Source organism: Acomys minous (genome assembly GCF_964271855.1).
Source record: "Acomys minous genome assembly, contig: scaffold_27, whole genome shotgun sequence".
In the NCBI taxonomy this organism is placed as follows: Eukaryota; Metazoa; Chordata; class Mammalia; order Rodentia; family Muridae; genus Acomys; species Acomys minous.
Window position 1 is genome coordinate 584,557 of NW_028182178.1, and position 25,383 is coordinate 609,939.

The window sequence follows — 25,383 nt, forward strand, 5'->3', positions numbered from 1 at the left end:
GTGCAAGTCTTTAGTAGAGAAGAGTGAGGGGGCAGGATACTGGGAGCCATGGGGCTGTGGGAGGTGATGGATGGGTGCGGGGAGGGCAGAGAGCAGACCAACAGGGTTCAGGGAACAAAGACCAGTTGGGTGGGATGGGGGTCCAAAAAGGGGAAACCAGAGGAGCAGTTGGGGATCCAGTAGTTAGATAGGGGGCTCTATAAACCAGGAAATGCCAGGACTGGGGCCCGGGAGAGGAGCAGATGTGGGGCTCGTTCCCTCTCTGTGGGGTTGCTCCTCTCCCTTCCCCCTGTCCAGATTTCAGTTCTTTCCCTGACCCTGACTCCTTGAACGTCACTGAAAATGGCAGCTATTACAAGGAGTGGGGGCTGCGAGTCAACCTGCTGTTCAGCTTGTGGCCCAGGGGAGTGGTGAGGGATAGCCCAGACCCCTGCTTGGCTCTCTACACCGTACTTGAACATTCATCTGTACTTAACCAGGGGACTGTGATGTGAGGGGACCAGCTTGACCTAAACTGGGCTAATGGGCACTCCGTTTGGACTGTCCCACCCCCAGCTCTCTTGCATTGCTGTCCCAAACAGCTCTACCACTCTGACCTGATGGTGGATTTCAGCTTAAAGATGGGCAAGATGGGACTCCTCCAGCTTGGCTCATCCCATTCTTTCATTGTCATGGAAACGTGTGTCCCATTTGCCCAGGGAACTGCCACTCCTGGTTGCCATGGGAATAGCAGCCAATGGACCCTTCCAGAAATCAGCGCTAAGACTGGAAACAGTCCCTCTTAGTTGCTGTGGGAACTCAGTTAACAGACTCTTGGCACCTCCCCCTCTCCCCACCCCTTTCCTTCTTCCAGTGTGAGTGTGGGGTTTCAAGAGCCTGAGGGAGGAGTTGGGTCCAGGTCCCACTCAATTTAGACCAGGGGGATCCGGATTGTACCACATGGGGGTGGGGGAGGGGAATCTATCCACATACCTCAGTTTACAGGAAGGTGCGTGGGTTGGAGGTGGGTGCTGGGCAGACCAAAGGCAGATGGGAGGGGTGGGCCTGGGGTTGGAGAAAGGCTTGACCTTGGGAGAACTTGAGGGAGGGAAGAAAGCACCCCGGCAAGGGGCAAGTGTGGGACCCAGCTGGTCTGGACCCTTAAACCCCCAAATCTGTACAATACAGTTTGCTATAGAACTCAGAATCTTCAAAAAACAAACAAACAAAAACAAACAAAAAACAAAAAACAAATGAACAAAAACATATGAAATAAACCAAAACCCCACTGCTTTAAGTTCAGTGATGATTATTATATTCTCATAAAACCAGGCACCGCAATGTCAGGAATCCGGTTTGTGGTTTTTTTTTTTCTCTTCAATTTATTTATTTATTATGTATACAGTGCTCTGCCTGCATGCACATCTGCACACCAGAAGAGGGCACCAGATCGCATTATAGATTGCTGTGAGCCACCATGTGTTTGCTGGGAATTGAACTCAGGACCTCTGGAAGAGCGGACAGTGCACTTAACCTCTGAGCCATCTCTCCAACCCTGATTTGTGTTCTTAAGACATTCATCTAAGAACTGAAACAAGGAAACAATGACCTCTTCCAGAGGTCCTGAGTTCAATTCCCAGCAAACACATGGTGGCTCACAGCAATCTATAATGCGATCTGGTGCCCTCTTCTGGTGTGCAGATGTGCATGCAGGCAGAACACTGTATACATAATAAATAAATAAATTGAAGAGAAAAAAAAAACACCATAAACCGGATTCCTGACATTGCGGTGCGTGGTTTTATGAGAATATAATAATCATCACTGAACTTAAAGCAGTGGGGTTTTGGTTTATTTCATATGTTTTTGTTCATTTGTTTTTTGATTTTGTTTTTTTTTTTTGTTTTTTTGTTTTTTGTTTTTTGAAGATTCTGAGTTCTATAGCAAACCGTATTGTACAGATTTGGGGGTTTAAGGGTCCAGACCAGCTGGGTCCCACACTTGCCCCTTGCCGGGGTGCTTTCTTCCCTCCCTCAAGTTCTCCCAAGGTCAAGCCTTTCTCCAACCCCAGGCACACCCCTCCCATCTGCCTTTGGTCTGCCCAGCACCCACCTCCAACCCACGCACCTTCCTGTAAACTGAGGTATGTGGATAGATTCCCCTCCCCCACCCCCATGTGGTACAATCCGGTTCCTCCTGGTCTAAATTGAGTGGGACCTGGACCCAACTCCTCCCTCAGGCTCTTGAAACCCCACACTCACACTGGAAGAAGGAAAGGGGTGGGGAGAGGGGAGAGGGGGAGGTGCCAAGAGTCTGTTAACTAAGTTCCCACAGCAACTAAGAGGGACTGTTTCCAGTCTTAGCACTGATTTCTGGAAGGGTCCATTGGCTGCTATTTCCATGGCAACCAGGAGTGGCAGTTCCCTGGGCAAATGGGACACACGTTTCCATGACAATGAAAGAATGGGATGAGCCAAGCTGGAGTGTGGGAAAGATTAAGCTTTGTCGCAGGTGGAAGCAGTCTTGGCGGGCTTTTACCCCTGGGGCACACCATGAATACCTTGTGAGAGACTGTTTGGAGCCTTCCTGGGCTTGGAATTCAGGAAGCCTACCTAGGAACCCCACCGTGGCTATTGTTTTCCTAATTGACCCTCGAAGGGAGGAGGGACCGCCCTTTGCATATGACTGGGAAGATGGGGGAGAGAAAAACAAGAGGTAGAAGGAGAGAAGGAGGAGGGGCGGAGAGAGAGAAAGGGACTGGACCAGCTCGTGGGACAGAGACACCTAAGGACCCGTCCTGCCAAAAGATTCAAGGAAGTTTACTCTTCTATCCCTTTAACCTTTTTTTTCTTCTTGTGTGTGTTAGTTGGGTTGTATAATAAAGTTCAATTGTTAATAAACTGAGCCAACACTGGAGGAGTCCCATCTTGCCCATCTTTAAGCTGAAATCCACCATCAGGTCAGAGTGGTAGAGCTGTTTGGGACAGCAATGCAAGAGAGCTGGGGGTGGGACAGTCCAAACGGAGTGCCCATTAGCCCAGTTTAGGTCAAGCTGGTCCCCTCACATCACAGTCCCCTGGTTAAGTACAGATGAATGTTCAAGTACGGTGTAGAGAGCCAAGCAGGGGTCTGGGCTATCCCTCACCACTCCCCTGGGCCACAAGCTGAACAGCAGGTTGACTCGCAGCCCCCACTCCTTGTAATAGCTGCCATTTTCAGTGACGTTCAAGGAGTCAGGGTCAGGGAAAGAACTGAAATCTGGACAGGGGGAAGGGAGAGGAGCAACCCCACAGAGAGGGAACGAGCCCCACATCTGCTCCTCTCCCGGGCCCCAGTCCTGGCATTTCCTGGTTTATAGAGCCCCCTATCTAACTACTGGATCCCCAACTGCTCCTCTGGTTTCCCCTTTTTGGACCCCCATCCCACCCAACTGGTCTTTGTTCCCTGAACCCTGTTGGTCTGCTCTCTGCCCTCCCCGCACCCATCCATCACCTCCCACAGCCCCATGGCTCCCAGTATCCTGCCCCCTCACTCTTCTCTACTAAAGACTTGCACCTTCACCACCCCACCATCCCTTTGGCTCAGCACCTCCCCTGTACCTCTTGACCCACGCCCCCAAGGGGATGGACAACGTAGCAGGTGGAAGGCAGAGATGGGAAGGAAAGATCCCCAAAGATATCAGTGCAGGTGGGAAAAGGGAAGGCTGGCTCAAGTCCCGGGGCAGAAATCCCAAGATATTAAACTGAGGAGTGTCAAGTCATGAAGAAAATAACCTGGCCTCACGTTAGGCGGTGAAATGAGGGCAAGAGGTCCAGGAACTGGTAGTCTTTTACATCTTTAATCCAATGGAGGTCCAAGAAGCACGGTGCAGGCAGTGGGGTGGAGCCCAGGGCAGAGGTGGAGTGCCAGGACCACCCAGAAAGCACCAACTCCTGCAAGCCTTACAGTCGGTTCAGAAAACGCATGAGCTGCTTTTTGTGGAAACACCTGTCCATCTGAGGTCCAGAGCACATGGCTGGTGGCAAACCACCCCATTAAGCATGGGTGGGGTCAGCGGCTTCCTCCGGCTTAGGTCCATCCGAGGCCACAGACGCTTGTAGCACCAGCAGCTCAAAGTCTGGCAGACTCGCATGCAGACACATCGCTCTCAGGGTCCAAGGTGCTGAAAGACATGGAGCCATGCAGCCCGAGGCAGCAGCAAAGGCAGAGTGTCAGGCTCAGGGCTTGGGGTGGGGAGGCACATAACTGTGGAGGCTATGGTGGTGGGGCAGGGCCCAGGGGTCAACTGAGCAGTGCTTCCCCCACTGCCAGGGCATTTAGCCCACCGCTACCCCATGGTTTTCTTCTCGCCAGAGCTGCCCCAGTGTCGCGAGCAGAGAGTTTACACTCAGAATCCGGAACAAAAGAGTCAGGCCAAGAGCAAGTGGTACGATTTAGCAAGAGAGGTTTATTAGCAATACAAAGGCAACTACAACAAAAGGCAGCGGCTAAGGCTCCAAGGCCAAGCCACCAATACCATTCCATTAACTCTTAACACTATCCTAATTCTAATAGGAGTAACATTTAGCATCTTATAATATCAATGTTCTGGGAGCTTATGCCATTAGGGTATACGACCTGATATCGTGAAGTTCTGTCGAACAGGTTCGCTGCTGCGACTTGATTCAGTTCTCGGGTTGTTTTCTGACAGCATGTCTGTCTGCTCCATCCTGGGAGAGCACCCATCGGCTGGTAGCATTTTAGGTAATCATGGTGACAGCGAGAGAGAGAGCTAGAGAGCTAGCGAGCGAAGAGAAGAGAGAGCGAAGAGAGCTGGCTGCTTCTTCTCAGGGTTTTTATACTTACTTTAGCCTTACCCTCTCTAATTCACACATCTAGCTTTCTGCGGCACTCTTATCACCAACTTGCAGTCCTGGCTGCTCCTAGGTCAGAACTTACTACTAAGGTTTTATCTATCACTCACACATCTGGTCAGACGTCAGCTTTTTGGGCTGTCAGCTATTTTCTACGCTGGGCTTTGAAACAAGCCCTGACATGTCCTACACTGGGCTTTGAAACAAGCCCTGACATGTTTATTACATTCCACCCCCTGACACCTGAAATGATGTCAACATGAAAGGTGTCATCCTGGTTAAGCCATCAATTGTTGGCTATTGATGGTTAAACAGTTGCCTCACAGGGCTGGGGTTTACAAAGTCATAATGGCGCAAACTTCTAGTAATTAAAGTAAATTGTTTCCTTAACTTAGCTTCCATATGCAAACGTTTTAAAATTCTATATCTTCTATTCATTTCATACCATGTTTTAAAGGCTGCAAATTCTAATAACATTTCATCCATCATTGGTGCTATCAGGTGCTCTAATTGCCCATGATTGTAAGCTATTTTGGGGTATAAACATGTTCCACTGCACAACTGCAATAATAATCTCCATATAATAACATTCTAGCTTTATAAGGGTCATGTCTTATCATTGCCTTACATAAACTATAATGAGTATGAGATCCTTTCATAATATAACAAGATAATAGGCTTGCTAACATATGTACTATTTTTTCTACTGGGTGACTTCGCATATTATCCAAAGGGTGATGTACAAAATGATTCATTAAAAATAACAATTTATCATCATCCGGGGGGCCTGAAAGGAACATGGATGAGAATCTGTGTCGACAGAAATGACAGGATTCTTCTCCAATGTGTCCAAATGCCAATCCCATTCTATGTAGAAGATCATTGATTTCGTCAAAATGCCTGTGGTAGAAGTATGAGATGAAAATGCGGGGTCCGTTGCGCTGTAATGGGTCACACCGTCTTCCACTGGGTCCTTTTCCGAAGTTTGGCATATTTTCTTCTATTTCTGCATGATAAAGCAAATTTTGCAAGAATAATGACAACAATAGCAATGCCTGCTACCATTACCATTTCTTTAAACCATTCCCACCATCCATATAGTGGGGAACATATCCTATTTTCCTGCTTTGTTTGTCTAGCTGCTAATTACTTCTGCATGTTGCACTGACTTTCCAGTTCCTTGGTCAGTTATGACCTTACCATCTTCTGGCCTATAGGCTGCAGCTTTCCACTTCACTATATTATTAGTAGTTGTTGATGACCCATCCATAAACCATGCATTTGGTATATTCTTGCTGAACTCCTTAGTGCCCCACAGACCAATGGTCTGATCTGGGCCAGGTTCAGCGCCCTTAGGTATAAGACTAGGTGGTATCAACCAGGTTGGGTTTTCTGTATTTCCTGATCTCAGAACTTCTTCTGAGGCTTGGGATATACAACCCTGGGTTGATACTTTATTGTGTCTGAAAAAGTCTGACAGGTACCACTTCCAGTGAAGTACTTTGCCTTCCATGGGTTGTCCTGCCCAGGCTTCTCCTGGTGCTTTAATCCAGTCTATAATGGGCATTTCTGTTCAAATCACAGTTGGGTTATTCTTTATTAGTGAGTGGGCAGTTCTGCATGCCTCATATGTAGCCCAGATGGTCCTCTCAAATAGAGAGTATTTATTTTCTGACCATGGGAACTTTTTGCAGTAAAAGCCAATTGGTGTTAATCTACTTCCTTTTGCAAAGATATTCCAATTACCATATCCCTTTGTATACAATACTTCTATTATTACTGTATCTTCCTTATTAATATAGCCAAGGGATTGGTACTGTCTGATTAGTTCAATCATGGTTCTGACCGCCTGTTCCTGTGCTTCTGACCATTCAAAGTCTTGAGCTTTTTTGATAATTTTGTAAAGAGGCTGCAGTAGGAGTTGCTGATAAGGAATGTGTTGGCGCCAGTAGCCAAACAGTCCTATCAGGTGGTGCACCTGCTGCTTATCTTTAGGCTGTTCCAGTGTATCTAGTTTACTAATAACTTCTTCTGGTATTTTAGGTCCTTCTGTGGACCAATGTACTCCTAGAAATTTTACTTGTTTGCTAGGTCCTTGAACCTTGGTTTGATTAATAGTCCATCCTTTATCTCTTAAATGTTGTATTAAATCTTTTACTGTATCTTGAATTTTGTCTTTGTCCTATCCATAAATCATCAAATCATCAATATAAGATACTAACTCCACCCCCTGACTATCAAAGTCCTCCAGGGTTTTCATTAGGGTGGTGTGGGCTATAATTGGACTGTTTAAATAGCCTTGAGGCAGTCTTAAAAATTTATATTGCTTTGACTGCCAGGTAAAAGTTGTTATTTCCTGTGATGCTGGATGCAATGGTATTCCAAAGAACATATCTGAGAGATCTATAGTTGCCATCCATTTTGTCTTATTCTTAAAAATATATCCTCAATGTCAGGTAAGGTTCCTGGCATTTTTGGACTTAATTCATTAATTTTCCTATAATCTACTGTAAATCTCCATTTGCCATTTGGCTTTAATACTGGCCAAACGGGTGAATTATAATTAAAGCTTTGGGTAGGTGTCACTATACCTTCTTTAAGCAGTTCCCTTAAGGTGTTTGTAATGTCCTCTATTCCCCCTTTAATAGGATATTGTGGGGTGAAGGAGGGCTTAATTTCTGGTAACCTTACGGGTTCTATTTTTACTTCTGCTAAATTAGTGAAGAATTTTTTAATATTTTTGATTTGCAAAAATTTTGGAAAAAGCATCTTAATATGATCTATTCCTAAAACACTTGAGGGTGCAGTAAAGCTTGCCATGTCTAACTCATATTTTTTACCAAATAAGTCTACTGTTACCTTAATAACTGGTACTGTTTTAGTTGAATTTACTCCTTGTACCTGTATATTTTTAAATCCTTTGTTTTGGTTTGGGTGGCAGTTTATAATACTAATTTGACTTCCTGTATCTAGTAGCCACCTTACTGGTTGTAATTTTCCATTTATATCTATTGGGAAGTTAACAAATGGTCTGGAGTCTAGGTCCTGCCATTCTGGTTCCGTTGCCATTGTCTGACTTGTGCTTGTGGGTGAGGAGCCCTGTGGCCCCCGTTGCCTAAAAAAAGATCTTGTCCTCAGGAAAGGTCTTATCACTGCTCTCTAGGTTTGACTTTCGCTTGGAAAGATATCACTCGTTCTTGTTCTAATTCTCTGAAGCCTTTAAAGAAATTAATAGCTTCTGCCACTGTTTGGCAGCCCTGAATGCTTCCTGTCAAGCTCATTTTCAGATGTTGTGGAGCTCCTTTAACTATAATTCGCTTGAAGGATGGCAAAAATGGTGCTGCCTGGGGTGTGTTAGCCTCATTATATATGAACCATAGAATACCCAGTTTCCTGCAAATGTTAATTGCCTCTGCATAAGTTGTCCATCTACCTGCTGTTTCAAATTGTGTTAGATCTAGGGTGGGGAAAGCTAAGCGCCAGGCTGCAGTTATCCAATTCAGGAGTGGGTGTGTGTCACCTTTAGCGGTGTCCAACACATGTTCCAATGCTTCATAGATAGACGGGCTCTCTATGATTCCCCTACTTTGTCCCATCTCCTTTTCTGTTAGAATGATTGTGTCAGCCCCTTTTTCCCACAATCTGACCATGTATTGTGCATCTTTCTGACCATTTTGGGCATATTCCCGTCTTAAATCTGCCATCTCCTGTGGGGAGTATGGTCTGGACTCTTTGACCTCTGTTCCCGGGATATAGTGGGGCTGTCTGCCATCGCTGAGGGGATTCAGACGACTGGCAATGTTCCTGATTGGAGTCCTTTTACTTGTAGTTACTACCGGGAAAGAGTATGAGGGTTCAGATGAACTGGCCAGGTTCTTCTTTTTCCTCACTATATTCATGGCTAGCCTTTTGCCCATAATTCGGTCCTTGTCTATATCCTGTATAGTTTTCACCAAAATTGCTGGTACTTCATTCTTAGGCGCCTGTTCACCAGCAGTTGCACTACTGATGGGTCGATAAGACCTATTCTTACATCAGTAGGTTTCATGCCAATTCTATTTTTAACTGCCTGGGCTGTTCCCAACCATTTCTATTCCTCTGCAGTTTCTGGGGGGCTTCCTGTGGCTGGATTTAGATGTAAACCTCTCGTTTTTTGAATTAAAGACTTCATTTCCACAGCTTATTTGCCAACCAGTATAGCAGTTTAATCTCTCTTTTCCTAAGGTACCACTGAAGGTTACTTGTTTGAGTGCTCTTGATTAATTTTTCAAATTTTAGATCGGCCAATCTTTCAATTCGTTTACTGAAAAATTTCAGCATTTGTTTGAATTTTAGTTGCCTTATATTGAGTTTCTTTCCTCTGTGCCATTAACCAGCTCTTAAGTTGGCATCGGGCACTGAGTTCGTCCTACTTCCGCACCCTTAGGGAGGGTGGTGTTTTCGGACCCAGGCTTTCCCCGCTCCTCTGGCATCGAGGAGTCCGGTAATCACCTGGTAACTCGATATAAGTTTTCAGCCAGATTACATGCAAGCCCTTTGTAAATTGGGGAAAGTTAGCATAAACTAATCCTTTCGCCAGCCTTGTTCCAGATCCTGCCGACTACGCCAGCTGTCGCGAGCAGAGAGTTTACACTCAGAATCCGGAACAAAAGAGTCAGGCCAAGAGCAAGTGGTACGATTTAGCAAGAGAGGTTTATTAGCAATACAAAGGCAACTACAACAAAAGGCAGCGGCTAAGGCTCCAAGGCCAAGCCACCAATACCATTCCATTAACTCTTAACACTATCCTAATTCTAATAGGAGTAACATTTAGCATCTTATAATATCAATGTTCTGGGAGCTTATGCCATTAGGGTATACGACCTGATATCGTGAAGTTCTGTCGAACAGGTTCGCTGCTGCGACTTGATTCAGTTCTCGGGTTGTTTTCTGACAGCATGTCTGTCTGCTCCATCCTGGGAGAGCACCCATCGGCTGGTAGCATTTTAGGTAATCATGGTGACAGCGAGAGAGAGAGCTAGAGAGCTAGCGAGCGAAGAGAAGAGAGAGCGAAGAGAGCTGGCTGCTTCTTCTCAGGGTTTTTATACTTACTTTAGCCTTACCCTCTCTAATTCACACATCTAGCTTTCTGCGGCACTCTTATCACCAACTTGCAGTCCTGGCTGCTCCTAGGTCAGAACTTACTACTAAGGTTTTATCTATCACTCACACATCTGGTCAGACGTCAGCTTTTTGGGCTGTCAGCTATTTTCTACGCTGGGCTTTGAAACAAGCCCTGACATGTCCTACACTGGGCTTTGAAACAAGCCCTGACATGTTTATTACACCCAGGCTGGCTGAAGGACATTCCAGGCCTCCCCAGGAGCTTTGTCCTTACTAAGCTATGTGCCCTAGGAGTCTGAGTCTGTGTCTGAGTCCTAGGAGGAAGAAGAGGTATCAGGCACCCGCTCCAGCAGCTGGCACATATGCTTGAAACGCTCGAGTTTCTCCCTCTGTGGTGATAGGAATGGTGCTGCCGGGCCCTCAGCAGAAGCCATAGGTGGCTTGAGTTTCTCCCAGTTCTCGGGAGGGAGCCTAGGGTGGCAGAATGAGAATGCCTGGCTGGGATTCCGAAGCCTGGGGGGTGGGGGGTGGGGGTTAGGGGAGAAGGCCAGGGCTGCCTGGGTCTGCTCCTCAGAGGAGGCAGGCATCTCCACCCACCTTCTTCAAGTGCCTCTCTTGGCCTCCTTTCACCTTTTTCCTTGGGGTCGGGGGTCTCATTCCCTGCCTCCCACTCCTTCTGTTTGGGGGCCCAGACACATGTTCAGGGGGAGGGCCAGCAGGTAAGGTTCCCTTTCTTCTGGGCAGAGGTGGAGGTGGTGGCTCCTCTGTCAGCTTCCATCCACCCCTCACCACTGTCAACCCTGTGGTGCCCTGGACCCTCACCTGCATCCTTGTCCATCCTTCCTGGGTACCTTGGGGGCACTCCCAGCAGTTGGGGATCTCTGAATTGATAGCACCCTCAGCCTTTCCCATCTTCAGGCAGCCAGGGTGGATGATCCCGTTGCAGACTGTATACTCCATGAGGCTCAAACCAAACTTCTCTTCCTCTCCATGCACCTTCCTCCTTCCCAGCTTCCCCACACAGAAGGAACACAGCTGCGCAGCGCACTGCTGAAGCAGGGAAGACTGCTTCATGCGCCCGCCCCACCGACATCCCCAGCTTCTTCAGGTCTCCTCAGAAATGGCAGTCCCCGCACTCAGCACACGCATACAGCTGTGTGTGGAAGCACGGGCACAGCGCACTGCCGAAGCAGGCAAGACCACTTCATGCGCCCGCCCCGCCAACTCCCCCAGTTTCTTCATGTCTCCTCAGAAATGGCAGTCCCCACACTCAGTTCGCACACAGGCCTGGCAGCGGCGGCAGCAGCAGGTTCCGCGTTGGTGCGCTCCAGCCCCAGGGCCCTGGCTGCTCGAAGACATTGGGAGTGTCAACATCACCGAAGACTCTCACGTGTCCCGGGAGCCATCTCCTGGCGGGTAGGCGGCCAGTGGCAACGCAGGGCGGGAAACTCTCGGAAAGCCTAGGTCTATGCTTCCTGAGGGCGCTCGGCCCCTCCCTCCAGGGGAGGGCGGGACAACAGCGAGTGGAGGTCGGGAGCGCCAGGCCAGGCCCTCCCACCGGCTGCTGCAAGGCCCTTCCAAGGGAAGGTCCTGCTCTGGGGGGGGGGGCTCAGTCACTCAGCCACTCAAGGCCAACGGGGGGCTCCTTGGGCACAGGGTGCTCAGCTTCTGCCCAGGCCCCATTTAGTCCCGGTACGAGTCTCAGCTCCCCACCCCCACCTCTCCCCAAAGGCCCCAACCTTTAACTGGCCCCTTCTCAGGTCCAACTGTCTAGACGTCCAGGGAAAATCCAGGGCTCCCCACCATTTCCGGGGTTCAAACCCCTCCCACTGCTGGTTCACGGGGGGCGGGGGGAGGGGGGCGGTCGCTGCAACCTACCACCCTCCCCTGGGTCCGCCTGACACACAGAGGCAGGGCAAAGGGGGGGGGTCAGTTTTTTCATTTTTTAACACTGTTGCTTTTCTTTAAAACTTGCAGGGCACATTAAAATTTCTTCTGCAAGACATGTATCAGCTTGCACATGAAAATGACCCTCCATGTCTTCTAGAACTTGACAACGGTCCTCAATATTATGGTCTCCCAGATTGTAGCTTAAAATATAGTATAAGAAATATATTATATATTATTGGAAATTAAGAAAATTTAAGTTATTACATTCAGAGTCTCTAAGAACCATGCCTGATTTATTCACCTCATTCTTCCTCATTCTCATTTGAAATTGCAGAAGAACATCAGTAACAGAGAAACATTTGTCCCCTGACTTTAAAAAGCAAAACATAATTCAGTCCTACCTACAGCAGCTTGGTTCCTGTAGGGCTCCAGCATCACATCCTTGTAGAGACTCTTCTGGGAAGGATCCAGCAAAGCCCACTCTTCCGAGTGAAGTTCACATGCTCATCATCATAGGTCACTGCATCCTAAAGTATGCTGTACATGTGTACACAGAAAGCAGGATACTGACATCACTGTACATGTCTGCACCATTGACAACATAGTCGTGTAACTCTGGTGCTTCCTCCACTCATTTTCAGACACAAAAGTTCTACTGTAACCACCAAGTCATTTTAGAAGGAAACTGAATAACGAGGTTCATCTCCATCAAGGGCCAGCCTTGACACACACATTAGTATTTGCACAGGACACAGTGTTGGCAAATTCCAAAGAACTATCTGATGCTTTATCAATTGAGCTATTTGGTTTTTCTGGCTCTTCTGCTGCCAAAGCCGCTCCTTAGCTAAGGAGTCTATTACCTAAGGGCAGGTGGCTGTGACAGTTTCCTGATGTAAACAGCAGGAGGCTGTAAAAGAAAAACCATAGTTTGCTTTTAAACTTAGTGACTTACTTAGGCATTCAACAGTGGCTTGAAGGAGAGGGGGGAAAAAAGAGGAAAAAAAAAAAGACTTTAAACATACACTCATACAAGTAAAATAAACATGGGCTTTGAACAGCAGATTCCCACAAGCTTTCCTGTGGTGATGGCGTTGGTTTTAGCAGTCTCTTTTGCGAAGAATGCAGCAAATCCAGGCCATCCTCAGGGAACCTTCCACTATATCAGCACACGTAAGCAATGAGACATGCAGACAGGTACACATTCATACACACAAGGGAGTTCCCAATTTTACACACACACACACACACACACACACACACACACACACACACCAACAACAACAACATGTAGATATTTAAACATGCATACACATATCTATTCACATGTGAACATATATACACAGACACATAGTAAATGGGTAGGACAGGCTCTAGCAAGCCCCTCTCTCTTTTATTCTTGTCCTATAGGTTTTTATCTTCCCTATACAATCATTACAGAAGAGAATGACAGTAGGACTTTAATTTATTTCACTAGAACTATATCTAACTGAACATTTTTTGCTCATTAAAGTTTAAATAGTAGTTTTATCTATAAGCTCACTGAGTCCCAAGCAGAAGCTTTATCTTTTTCTTATTTCATATGTACATTATGTATTTAAAACAAGAGTTTTTGGTGCCAAGGTTGTTATCAAGAAACAGGGGTCTGTCCTGTCTTGTACAGAAAACCATTTGTTCTTTGTTTTTATATTCATATGGTCTTTCTTATTGTGGTAAACACCTAGGACTCAGCCTGGACTAAACCTAGAATGAATGCATTCCCTTGATCATTAATGTGGTTTAATCTTGCTTTTCTTACTGGTGTAATTCATGTGGTTCGCAGAACTCCTAGCAGTTTTTTGATAATTTGTAGGAGGGCTAGACGTTACTTGAATCTATTCAGAAATCACTATCAGGAACTATATAATCACCTTCATACGATTATGCAGGAGATCTGCATAATGCATTATGCCAGACACAAGAGAGAAGCATGGAAAGACAGTGTAGCAACAGGAAGCAGTTTTGAGGCAAAATAACTTAGGCTTTTCCTAAACCAAGGGATAGAGCTGTGAAAAATGAGTGGGCTGCCTCCAGAGGCTCACAGGCTTGCTTTTGCCAATCCTCCATATCTCTTGGCATTTGTCGTTTCTGTGTCCTTTGAACAGGAAATAGCCTCGCAAGAGAAATGTCAATTAACAGACATAGAGAAAGAACCACACAGATCACACATCAGAGAAATTGTAGGAACAATTACTAACTACAAAAATGATGGGCAAGCTGGGTATCCTTGCTCATGCCTTTAATCCCTGCACTCAGGAGGCAGAGGCAGGTGCCAGCCTGTTCTATGCCATGACGTACATATTAAGATCCTGACTCCCTTCAAAAAAAAAAATCAATCAAACAAACAAACAAAAAAGACAGAAAGAACTCAGAGATCTTTACTGAAGTTCCTACAAAGAATTATACATTCACTCCTGTTTGATATTCATCTTCCATAACCCTGAGGTACCCCAGTTTATACTATAACAATAGTAAGATTTTACTAAAAGGGAATGCATGTTTAAACATTTATAAATGAACAGAAGGAAATAATAGCAATATAAATAAACAAAATAGGACAGGAGAGATGGCTCACCAGTTAAAAGCTCTTGCTGGTATTGAAGATAATTGAGGTAAGCTGGGCATTGGTGGTATACGCCTTTAATCTCAGCACTTGGGAGACAGAGGCAGGCAGATCACTATGAGTTCGAGGCCAGCCCAGTCTGCAAAGTGAGTCCATGACAGCCAAGGCTACACAAAGAAATACTGTGTTGAAAAACCAAAAATAAAAATAAGAAATAAAATAAGAAAAAGAAAAGTGAAGGAAAAAATAATTGAGGTCAATTGTCATTATTTACACGGGGCTCACAACTATTCATTATTCCAAGTTCAGGAGTTCTGACAGCAGTGAGGAGGAGGCACACATGATATACATGTTCATGCATACAGGAAAAACACTCATATTCATTCAAAAGATTCGAACAAATCCTTGTAGGAAGAACGTCACACGCCTGCAATGCAATGACTCAGAAGGCACAGGTCATATTAATATCATGAATACATGCCGTTCTAAAAAACAGAATACACTCTCTGCCAAATTTCAAAGTTCAAGATGTGGATGAAGATAAGCACAATAGCATATGCTACCTTGTACAAAAACCTACATTCCAAGAACTTCCGCTAACTTTATTTAAAAAAAAAAAAATAACAGGGAGCTAGAGAGATGGCTCAGAGGTTAAGAGCACTGACTGCTCTTCCAGAGGTCCTGAGTTCAATTCCCAGTAACCACATGGTGGCTCACAACCATCTGATGCCCTCTTCTGGCCTGCAGATGTACATGAAGGAAGAGCACTATATACATAAGAATAAATAATAAATCTTAAAAAAAAAAATAACAGTAAAAAAACAGCCAGACATGTTGGCCCAAACTAATCCCAGCACTCTGGAGCCAGAGTCAGGGGGATCTCCAAGTTTGACAACTATCTGGTCTACATACTTACTTTCAGGAATGCTAGGACTATACAGAGAAACTTTGTTTCCAAAAACAGAAACAAAAACAACAAATTTAAAAATATAAAAACATCAGACTAGCAAATTAGCTTAGCATTGGGTAGCAATTGGTTCTACTGTATCTTATGTGATTTAGGGATAGAGTGTATACTGGTGCAGGCATGACAGCATGAGAAGGAAGCTAACTGATCAGTTTCAACCACAACACAGTAGACACAAAGAACAGGAAATGGATTGAGTCTTTAGACAATCAAATTTCATCCCCAATAAGGAATCTTGTTGAATGGATATTAATATTTATAATTTTAAGATAATCAGTGCTTATTCCTTAACCAAAACACCACACAGAGAGACTAGAATCTGTTTAATTAGCAGAGAGCATAATACTAAGCCTCCAAGCTAGTTTATCTTCCTCTCATTTTTCTTGTCTCTATGGTCCAATTCTCTTCTCCTAGTGTTTCCTGGTTCTGTCCAAAGGCATCCTTCCTTCCCTTCCTGATCTTTCTCCTCCTCTCACTGGACCAGGATGTCCCACCCTAGTCTCTGTATTGCTCAGCACTGGCTAGATGACTTTTATTAGCAAAAAAGAGAACAAATGGTGACATGTCAATACAAACTTGTCACCAGAAATACTTGAAATAAACATCGCAATGCAAACTAGATAGTGGGGTAGAGAAATCAGCATTTGAATGAACAAGAGTAAACTGTACACAATACCCTAACAGAATCTAGAAAGGCTCCTCCTACAAAAGCATGCATAAGCTACCCAAAGAAAGCCACAAAAGCCAGACAAGTGCCCAAAGGCAACCTCTAATCTAGGAGCTTTTTGACTCAAACAACTGCATTCTCACCCTGGTCACTATAAGCTTATGGTCACCCTGTGATGCAAATGCATTTAGTCTAATTGTAATGGTCCTAATAATATGCAACAGCATGTTCACTGTTCAAATGCCAAAAGCAACAGACTGTACATTGTTCAAATGTCAAAAGCTACAGCCTCTACACTGCTTAAATGTCCAAAGCAACAGCCTCTACACTGTTCAAATGTTCAAAGCAATAGCTTCTACACTGTTCTAATGTCCAAAGTCGCTTCTGACAATTATGGACAATCTCTTAATTGACACATCTTATAAAATCATTAAACAAGTTCTATCTTTCCAACATACAATGGCACAGAATAGTCCTTCTCATTCCAGTAAATAGGAATGTGTACACAGTGAGGGGAGATTAGACCAAGGCAAGAAACTCTGCAGGGCAAACACCAAATCCTGCAGCGCTGTCTCACACACATGGACCTTCACATCAAAGGGCTCAGATGACCTATTCCTGTACCTTTTCATACATCCCTCAGTTTGGCTACTTCCACTCCCTATCTGCATCTCTCCATGCAGATTTCGCAAAGGCTTGGGTGTCTCAACATCTTGTTTGTGGTCTCAAAATGCAACTTAGGCTTCATCCTCACAGCTTCAATGCAATGAACTCTCACAGTTTCCTCACTGGGACTATGAAGCTGCCAAACATAAATAGCTGGGACATTGCTGAACTGAAACCACAGAGGAAGAATCTTTGAATTTTGTGTCTTTCTTGTTTCTAGAACCAGCACAATAAGGTGATCCTGTCAAGATTGGCTTCTATGCAGGGATGGACCCTACCACGCTTGGACCACAGTAGCAGCAGGTTTTATATGAAGTTTCTTCCTGGGACTAGGAATCACTTTGCATACTCTTTCCATTAATTTAAGGCTTGGGCAGGAGGAAGTATTGCCCTTAAAGCACCTTGTTAGGCTTCCAATCCAGATCAAGGGCCCTCTTTCTTTTCTCCTTGAAAAGTCCTGCTTTTGTTTCAGCATTTGCTGAAAGTTTGAAAAACCAAAAACCAATGTGTTAACCATATCAATCACTTAAGTAACAAAAACCCAAACTGATGATTACAACTGGAAAACACAGAGTTGCCAAGAAATGAGAGGCAAAGCTTCAGGATCAAGAAGAGACAACTAACACTGTTTCTCCACAGAAAGTTCACAAAGTAACAAACGCTAAAGGAACTCATAACACACTCAAAATCAAGTAAACAGATACCAAAGAGAAGAATACAAAGAACCAGGGAGCAGCAGCAGCACCTGAGACCGGGCGGGGCATGGTCACGCCCACCGCACTGTGGGAGCCTAGTGGCCGCCAAGCTCCCGAGAGGCTGACAGGGGCATCAGAGGCTCTGAAGCCTGGGGCCTCTGGCCCTTTGCCACTGCTACTGGGGTGGAGAGGCGGCGCTGAGCAATCTTTGGTGCAGTCTTGAGCCCGAGGGTTGCCTCCCTTCCCATTCACACGCCGCGGCTCCATGTTCTATGATAAAGATGGGGATCTGGCTCGTGAGTTCTATGAGGAGACAATTGTCACCAAGAATGGACAGATACATAAGAATCTGATTCCTCAGGACATCGTGAGGCTGGATTCCCCCCCACACCCCGCGCACCGACCGAATCTATGTGGATTTCCCCCATGATGCTCTATGAAGTGTGAGCCTGTGGCATGGCAGACACAAGCACCCACTGCCCCAGCAAGAAACTCCCAGGATCAAGGTGTAGCTTCTGTTCAGGAGTCAGGCTAATGCCACAACCCTGAATAAACTAAACTCCGTTGGACCAAAAAGCAAGCAAACAACCAACCAAAACCAATAAAGATTCAATGAAACAGAGTAGATTCATTGCAAATAACCAAAATAGAATATGCAAATTTTAATAATTGGAAATGAGAAATTATAAAATTATAAAATGTAAGACGCTTGCTTGCCCTGCCCAGAGGCTTCTCCCAGTTCTCGTTACTACTAGCCTCAGAGTCCCACCCTAGTTCCCAGAATAGCTACATGCGAGCTCCCGATATCAGAAGTCCCATATGGTTTCTAGTAACCGCCCTAGGGACCCACACCCAAGTCCCCACAAGAAGTCTCCCACTGCCAATGTCCATATGGTTTAAGCTTGATAAGGAACCCCACGTGCTTTGTGGTTTTTGCCCTTAAAAACTAGTCTGTAACAGCTACTCGGGGTCCTTCACCTCCCGAGGCTGAAGGGACCCTGGCGCGTCAGTAAAAACAATAAACCTTTGCTTTTGCATCAGTGTGTTGTGCCTCGCGTGGTCTCTCACGGCGACCCCCCTTCCCGAGTTGGGTGTTAGAGTCCAACATTTGGTGCGTTGGCCGGGAAGTTGAGGTCGCCCGAGACCCCCGACTCACCCACTGAAGGTTCCCCTCCCCCCGGCCCGGGCCGCCGACGGACGACTGAGACGTAAGTGACTTTTGTTTCGTATTTGTCTGTATTTTTGTTTCTCTGTAGCGCGCAAGTCAGTAGCAGGGACGAGAAGTAAGGGCAGACGTGCTGAGCACTCTCTCTCCCTCACCCTAGAGGACGCTCTAGGTGGTTTGGTATCACCCTGGAGGACGCTTCAGTGGTGTTCTGGAGGAGCCCTGACGGCGACACCGTCAGTCTCCTCAAATCAGTAGGCGAGCGTGTCCGCACGCCGCCGTCAGAATCAGTATTTTTGGTTTGGCGTCGATTCAATGCTGCGCAGCGTGTGTTCGCTTGTCTACTAGTTGCGTTTGTGTGTGTTATAGCCCTCTTTGTATTTGTGTTGACTGAAGCGACCAACGCTGACATGGGACAGACTGTGACCACCCCCTTGACTCTAACGCTTGACCATTTCAAAGATATACGTGCCCGCGCACACAACCTCTCTTTAAGCGTCCGCAAGGGACGCTGGCAGACTTTTTGCTCTTCGGAGTGGCCCGCCTTCAATGTAGGCTGGCCACCCGAAGGGACCTTTGACTCACTGACTATCACTAGGGTAAAATCCATTGTCTTTAGTCCAGGGTCGCGTGGCCACCCCGATCAGGTACCCTATATCTTAATGTGGGAAAGCTTGGTTTCAGACCCTCCCCCCTGGATCCGCCCATTCCTGCCGCTGAAGCCTCAATTGAAACCTGACACCACCCTCCTGCCGGTAACGTCCTCAGCTGCTGGAGATCAGGACCAGACTTCAACTTCCCGCGATTCGATTTCTCGGCAGTTCTTGAAACCTGTTATTCCCCAAGATCCAATGCAGGACCTTCTCCATCTGGACTCCCCTCCTCCGTACCCCCTACCTCTAACCCCACCAACTTCGTCTCTACCCTCTACCACCTCCGTATCTACCCCCTCCACTGTCTCACCCACAGCACCTCCTTCCCCTGACCCTCCTCTTACCCCAGCACCCGCTCCCTCCCCTCCTCGCCTCCGCCTCCGCCGGGGCCCCACTGAAGACCAATGGCAATCTTCCCTCTTTCCTCTCCGTACAACCAACGGAGAAATCACTTACTGGCCTTTTTCAGCCTCAGACCTTTATAATTGGAAAAACCATAACCCCCCTTTCTCCCAAGACCCTCAGGCACTGACATCTCTGATAGAATCCATTCTGCTGACACACCAACCCACCTGGGATGATTGCCAGCAGCTGCTGCAGGTGCTCCTGACGACCGATGAACGACAGCGGGTCCTCCTAGAAGCCAGAAAAAATGTTCCTGGCCCCGGGGGCTCACCCACACTCCTGCCCAATGAGATTGATGCAGGGTTCCCCCTCACCCGTCCAGACTGGGACTATGAAACCCCAGCAGGTAGGGAAAGTCTCCGTGTCTATCGCCAGACTCTGCTGGCAGGCCTCAAAGCAGCGGGCAGACGCCCAACCAATTTGGCCAAGGTAAGAACCATAATTCAGGGAAAGGATGAGAGCCCTGCAGCCTTTTTGGAGAGATTATTAGAGGGGTTCCGAATGTATACCCCGTTTGACCCCATGGCAGCTGAACACAAGGCAACAGTAGTCATGTCCTTCATAGATCAAGCAGCTCCTGATATTAAAAGGAAGTTACAGAGACTGGATAACATTCAGTCCTTCAGCACCCAGGATCTTGTGAAAGAGGCAGAGAGGGTATATAATAAAAGAGAAACAGAGGAAGAGAAGGAGGCTAGGATAGCAAGGGAACAAGAAGAACGAGAGGACCGTCGAGAAAGACGTAGAGGCAAAGAATTAACTCGGATCTTGGCCACAGTGGTAGCTAATAATTCTAGGTCTAAGGGGCAGGATAGAGAGGGGGGAGATCGGAGGCGGCCCAGGGTAGAAAAGGACCAATGTGCTTATTGCAAGGAGAGAGGCCATTGGATCCGAGACTGCCCTAAGAGACCCAGAGACCAGAAAAGGGTTCCAGTCTTGGCCCTAGGCGAAGATAGTGACTGAAGGTGTCAGGGCTCTGAAGCCCCCCCCGAGCCCAGGCTAACTCTTACAGTCGGGGGGCAACGTACCACCTTCCTGGTGGACACTGGCGCCCAACACTCAGTCCTGACCCAGCCAGCTGGACCAATGTCATCAAAAACTTCCTGGGTCCAAGGAGCAACTGGAGGCAAGTTACACCGATGGACTAATAAACGGACTGTTGACCTTGGCACAGGTATCGTGACCCACTCCTTCCTAGTAGTTCCTGAATGCCCTTATCCCCTGCTAGGAAGAGACTTGCTAACCAAATTGGGGGTCCAAATACATTTCTCAGAAGAAGGGGCACAAGTACTTAACTCCATGGGAATGCCTGTGCAGATTCTTACTGTCAAACTGCAAGATGAGCACAGACTGTTCGAACCCACCCCTCAAGGGCCTCTTTCAGAAGATAACCCATGGCTCCAGCAGTTCCCTCAGGCATGGGCAGAGACTGGAGGGCTCGGACTAGCCCACACACAGCCACCTATTATTGTGACTCTTAAACCCTCGGCTGTACCAGTCTCAATCAAACAATACCCAATGAGTCAAGAAGCCCGGCTGGGCATTAAAAAACATATCCACCGATTCCTGCAACTAGGAGTCTTAAAGCCTTGTCAATCTCCCTGGAATACTCCACTCTTACCTGTAAAAAAGCCAGGGACGCAGGACTATAGGCCCGTGCAGGACCTCAGAGAAGTCAATAAGAGGGTGATAGACATCCATCCCACAGTGCCTAACCCATACAATCTACTGAGCACTCTAAGGCCGGATTTTACTTGGTATACTGTTCTAGACCTTAAGGATGCCTTCTTTAGTCTGCCCTTGGCCCCCCAAAGCCAATTGTATTTTGCCTTCGAATGGAAGGACCCTGAATTAGGACTCTCAGGACAGGTGACCTGGACGCGCCTTCCTCAAGGTTTCAAGAATTCTCCTACCCTGTTTGATGAGGCCCTGCACCAGGATTTGACTGACTTCCGCACCCAGAACCCTGAGGTGACACTCCTGCAGTACGTGGATGACCTTCTATTGGCTGCTCCCACCAAGGAGGCCTGCATCACCGCCACCCAGCACTTACTCCAAGAACTAGGTAACAAGGGCTATCGTGCATCGGCCAAGAAGGCCCAGATCTGCAAAAAGGAGGTAACATATTTGGGTTATGTCCTGCATGAGGGAAAAAGATGGCTTACCAAGAGCCGAATTGACACGGTGGCCAAGATTCCCCCACCTCAGAGCCCCAGACAGTTAAGAGAGTTCTTGGGGACAGCAGGCTTCTGTAGATTATGGATACCAGGCTTTGCTGAATTGGCTGCCCCCTTATACCCTCTGACACGGGGCACTGACTCTTTCCAGTGGGGGGCCCCCCAGCAACAGGCCTTTGAAGCCATAAAGAAGGCCCTCCTGTCTGCCCCAGCCCTGGGATTGCCAGACACCACGAAGCCATTCACCCTCTTTGTAGATGAAAAACAAGGGATCGCCAAGGGGGTATTGGCACAAACTCTGGGACCTTGGAAACGGCCTGTGGCCTACTTATCTAAACAACTAGACACTGTAGCCGCTGGATGGCCTCCATGCCTGCGCATTATGGCTGCCACTGCGCTGTTGGTTAAAGATGCCAACAAACTGACCTTGGGACAATCCCTGACCATAGTCACGCCTCACGCATTAGAGGCAGTGATACGCCAGCCCCCCGATAGATGGGTCACCAACGCCCGTCTCACTCACTACCAAGCTCTACTCCTAGACTCCGAACGTATCACCTTTGGCCCTCCAGTTACCCTCAACCCTGCCACATTGCTGCCAGCCCCAGACCAAGGACAAGAGACTCCACATGACTGTCATCAAGTGTTGGCTGAGACACATGGAACTCGAGAGGACCTCCAAGATCGTGAACTTCCAGAAGCCGACCACACTTGGTATACAGACGGTAGCAGTTATTTGGACTCAGGTACCAGACGGGCCGGGGCAGCAGTGGTGGATGGGCAGAAAGTCATATGGGCCCAGGCCCTTCCCTCGGGGACCTCTGCCCAAAAGGCTGAGCTTATAGCCCTAACCAAAGCCTTGGAACTCTCTCGAGGCAAAAAGGCTAATATCTACACTGACAGCCGGTATGCCTTTGCCACTGCCCATATACATGGGAGCATCTATGAACAGAGGGGCTTACTAACATCAGAGGGCAAAGAGATAAAAAACAAGCCCGAAATTAAAGCCTTGCTAAAAGCCCTCTTCTTGCCTGCTCGAGTGGCCATCATTCACTGTCCTGGGCATCAAAAAGGACAGGACCCCATTGCCCTGGGGAACCAACAGGCAGACCGAGTGGCAAAACAAGTCGCCTGTATGGAGGCCCTAACACTGGCCCTAGAGGCTGATAAAGCCAATCAGGCAATCAGCCAAGTAGAACCATATATCTACACTTCAGAAGACCAAGCCAAGGCTCAGGCCTTAGGGGCCTCATTAGACTCAAAACTCCAACAGTGGATCAAAAATGGCAAGACTGTGCTACCAGCCAAAGAGGCAACTGCCATGATCCAACAGATGCATGCCTGGACCCACCTAGGATCAAAAAAGCTTCGACAGATCCTGGACAAAACAGAGTTCATCATCCCTGGAGCCAATGCCCTGATTGACAAAACTGTAGCCAATTGCCAAGCCTGCCAGCAAGTCAACGCTGGAAAAAGCCAAGCCCCAGAAGGAACCAGGGTCCGTGGGGACAGACCAGGAACTTACTGGGAAGTTGACTTCACTGAGGTAAAGCCCCCAGCTGCGGGTTATCGATACTTATTGGTCTTCATAGACACTTTTTCAGGATGGGTAGAAGCTTTCCCAACCCGACGGGAAACAGCACAAACAGTAACCAAGGCTATCCTAGAAGACATCTTTCCTCGGTTTGGACTCCCTAAGGTAATTGGGTCAGACAATGGGCCAGCCTTCATCTCCCAGGTAAGTCAGGGATTGGCCAAGATCCTGGGGACTGATTGGAAATTACATTGTGCTTATAGACCCCAAAGTTCAGGACAGGTAGAAAGGATGAATAGAACCCTAAAAGAGGCCTTAACTAAATTGACCATAGAGACTGGCTTAAAAGACTGGAGACGCCTCCTACCTCTGGCCCTGTTTAGGGCCAGAAACACCCCTTCTCGTTTTAATTTGACTCCATATGAGATTTTATATGGAGGGCCACCTCCTCTGTCTACTATGCTCAATTCTTATCAGCCCTCTGCTTCCAAAACTGATTTGCAGGCTCGCCTAAAAGGACTACAAGCAGTACAGGCCCAAGTTTGGGCCCCCCTTGCTGAGATCTACAAGCCTGGCCACAACCAGACAGGACATCCTTTCCACGTCGGTGACTCAGTCTACATTCGACGACACCGGTCCCAAGGACTCGAGCCTCGGTGGAAGGGACCCTATACAGTCCTCCTGACCACACCCACCGCTCTCAAAGTAGACGGAATTGCAGCTTGGGTACACGCCTCCCACGCCAAGGCCGCTCCTCCTCCTCCTCCAGACCCCGAGCAACGCTCCCAATGGCGCCTACACCGCTCCGGAGATCCTCTAAAGATAAGACTCACCAGATCTGGTCTTTAACTGTGCTCTTCCTCATGCTGGCCCTAGGGACAGTGGCCTACCTCAATCCCCATCAGCCCATGAAACTCACTTGGCAGGTCCGATCCCAACTGGGGGATGTGGTCTGGTCAATATCCCGAGAAGCCCCCCCCCATACCTGGTGGCCTGATCTAACCCTAGACTTGTGCCTCTTAATTGCTGGCTTAGATACTTGGGATATCCCAGAGAGAAGTTATAAAGAGTTACCCATTCTTTCTGAAGCCACTCATTACCAAAGAACAGCAGCCTTAGGTTGTGCCAGGCCCTGGTCAAGATGCCAGTTACGACTGGCTCCTTTTTATGTTTGTCCTCGAGATGGTAGATCAAGATCAGAAGCCCACCGATGCGGAGGGCTGGAAAGCTCTTATTGTGCTGCCTGGGGGTGTGAAACGTCAGGCTCTGTCTATTGGAAGCCCTCCTCGACATGGGACTTAATAACTGTATCCCGCAACCACTCTGGCACTACTAAATGCCCTCAGCGGGGACGCTATCTTCCTAGCTCCCAGGCTACTTGCAATCACAATAGCCAATGTAATCCCATAGTTATAAAATTTACAGAAAAAGGAAAAAAGTATTCAGATTGGGTAACAGGGCGACAGTGGGGCTTAAGATTTTATGTAGAAGGCACTGACCCAGGACTTACTTTCTCCATTAGATTAAAATTAGAAAAACCCCTAAAAATGTCTATAGGCCCCAACCCCGTCCTTGCTGACACTGGAGTACAACCCCCACGCCCCAGGCTCCCGACTATTGCCCCAACTCCTCCACCCACTACCCCAAACACAGAGCCACCCTTACCCAAGACTGGAGATCGGCTCTTTAATCTGGTTAAGGGGGCTTTCCAAGCCCTCAACACCACCAACCCCCAAGCAACCCAGTCCTGTTGGCTCTGCATCACCCCAAGCCCACCTTATTATGAGGGAATTGCTACCTCAGCCACTTTCTCTAACACAAGTAATCATTCCTCCTGTGACTGGGGTCAGCACAAAAAGCTCACCCTGACGGAAGTTTCAGGTCAGGGGACCTGCCTAGGCACTGTTCCTCCTAGCCACCAACACCTCTGTAATCTTACCTTCTCCATAACTACCACCACCAGTAACTACTTCCTTACTCCTCCCTCTAACCTATGGTGGGCCTGCAACACTGGACTCACCCCTTGTGTC

General features: G+C 47.4%; 1 protein-coding gene and 2 long non-coding RNA genes across 3 annotated transcripts; 1 reads left to right on the forward strand and 2 right to left on the reverse strand.

Annotated features, from left to right (window-relative positions):
* Window positions 1-4,406: 4,406 nt before the first annotated feature.
* Window positions 4,407-10,151, reverse strand: LOC311591757. Its single transcript, XR_014777189.1, has 2 exons — window positions 9,696-10,151; window positions 4,407-5,838 (listed from the first exon to the last, which is right to left on the reverse strand). It is a non-coding gene; the product is annotated as an uncharacterized lncRNA (long non-coding RNA).
* A 330-nt stretch (window positions 10,152-10,481) lies between these two features.
* LOC311591756 lies at window positions 10,482-15,152 on the reverse strand. Its single transcript, XR_014777188.1, has 3 exons — window positions 14,437-15,152; window positions 12,227-12,362; window positions 10,482-10,982 (listed from the first exon to the last, which is right to left on the reverse strand). It is a non-coding gene; the product is annotated as an uncharacterized lncRNA (long non-coding RNA).
* Window positions 15,153-17,486: 2,334 nt separating this feature from the next.
* Window positions 17,487-24,686, forward strand: LOC311591753 (uncharacterized protein; the record flags this gene model as incomplete). Its single annotated transcript, XM_084803404.1, has 3 exons — window positions 17,487-17,602; window positions 18,745-20,071; window positions 23,858-24,686. The coding sequence occupies 3 exons, from the start codon at window positions 17,487-17,489 to the stop codon at window positions 24,200-24,202; spliced, it is 1,788 nt and encodes a 595-aa protein (XP_084659530.1). The 3' UTR covers window positions 24,203-24,686.
* Window positions 24,687-25,383: the final 697 nt, after the last annotated feature.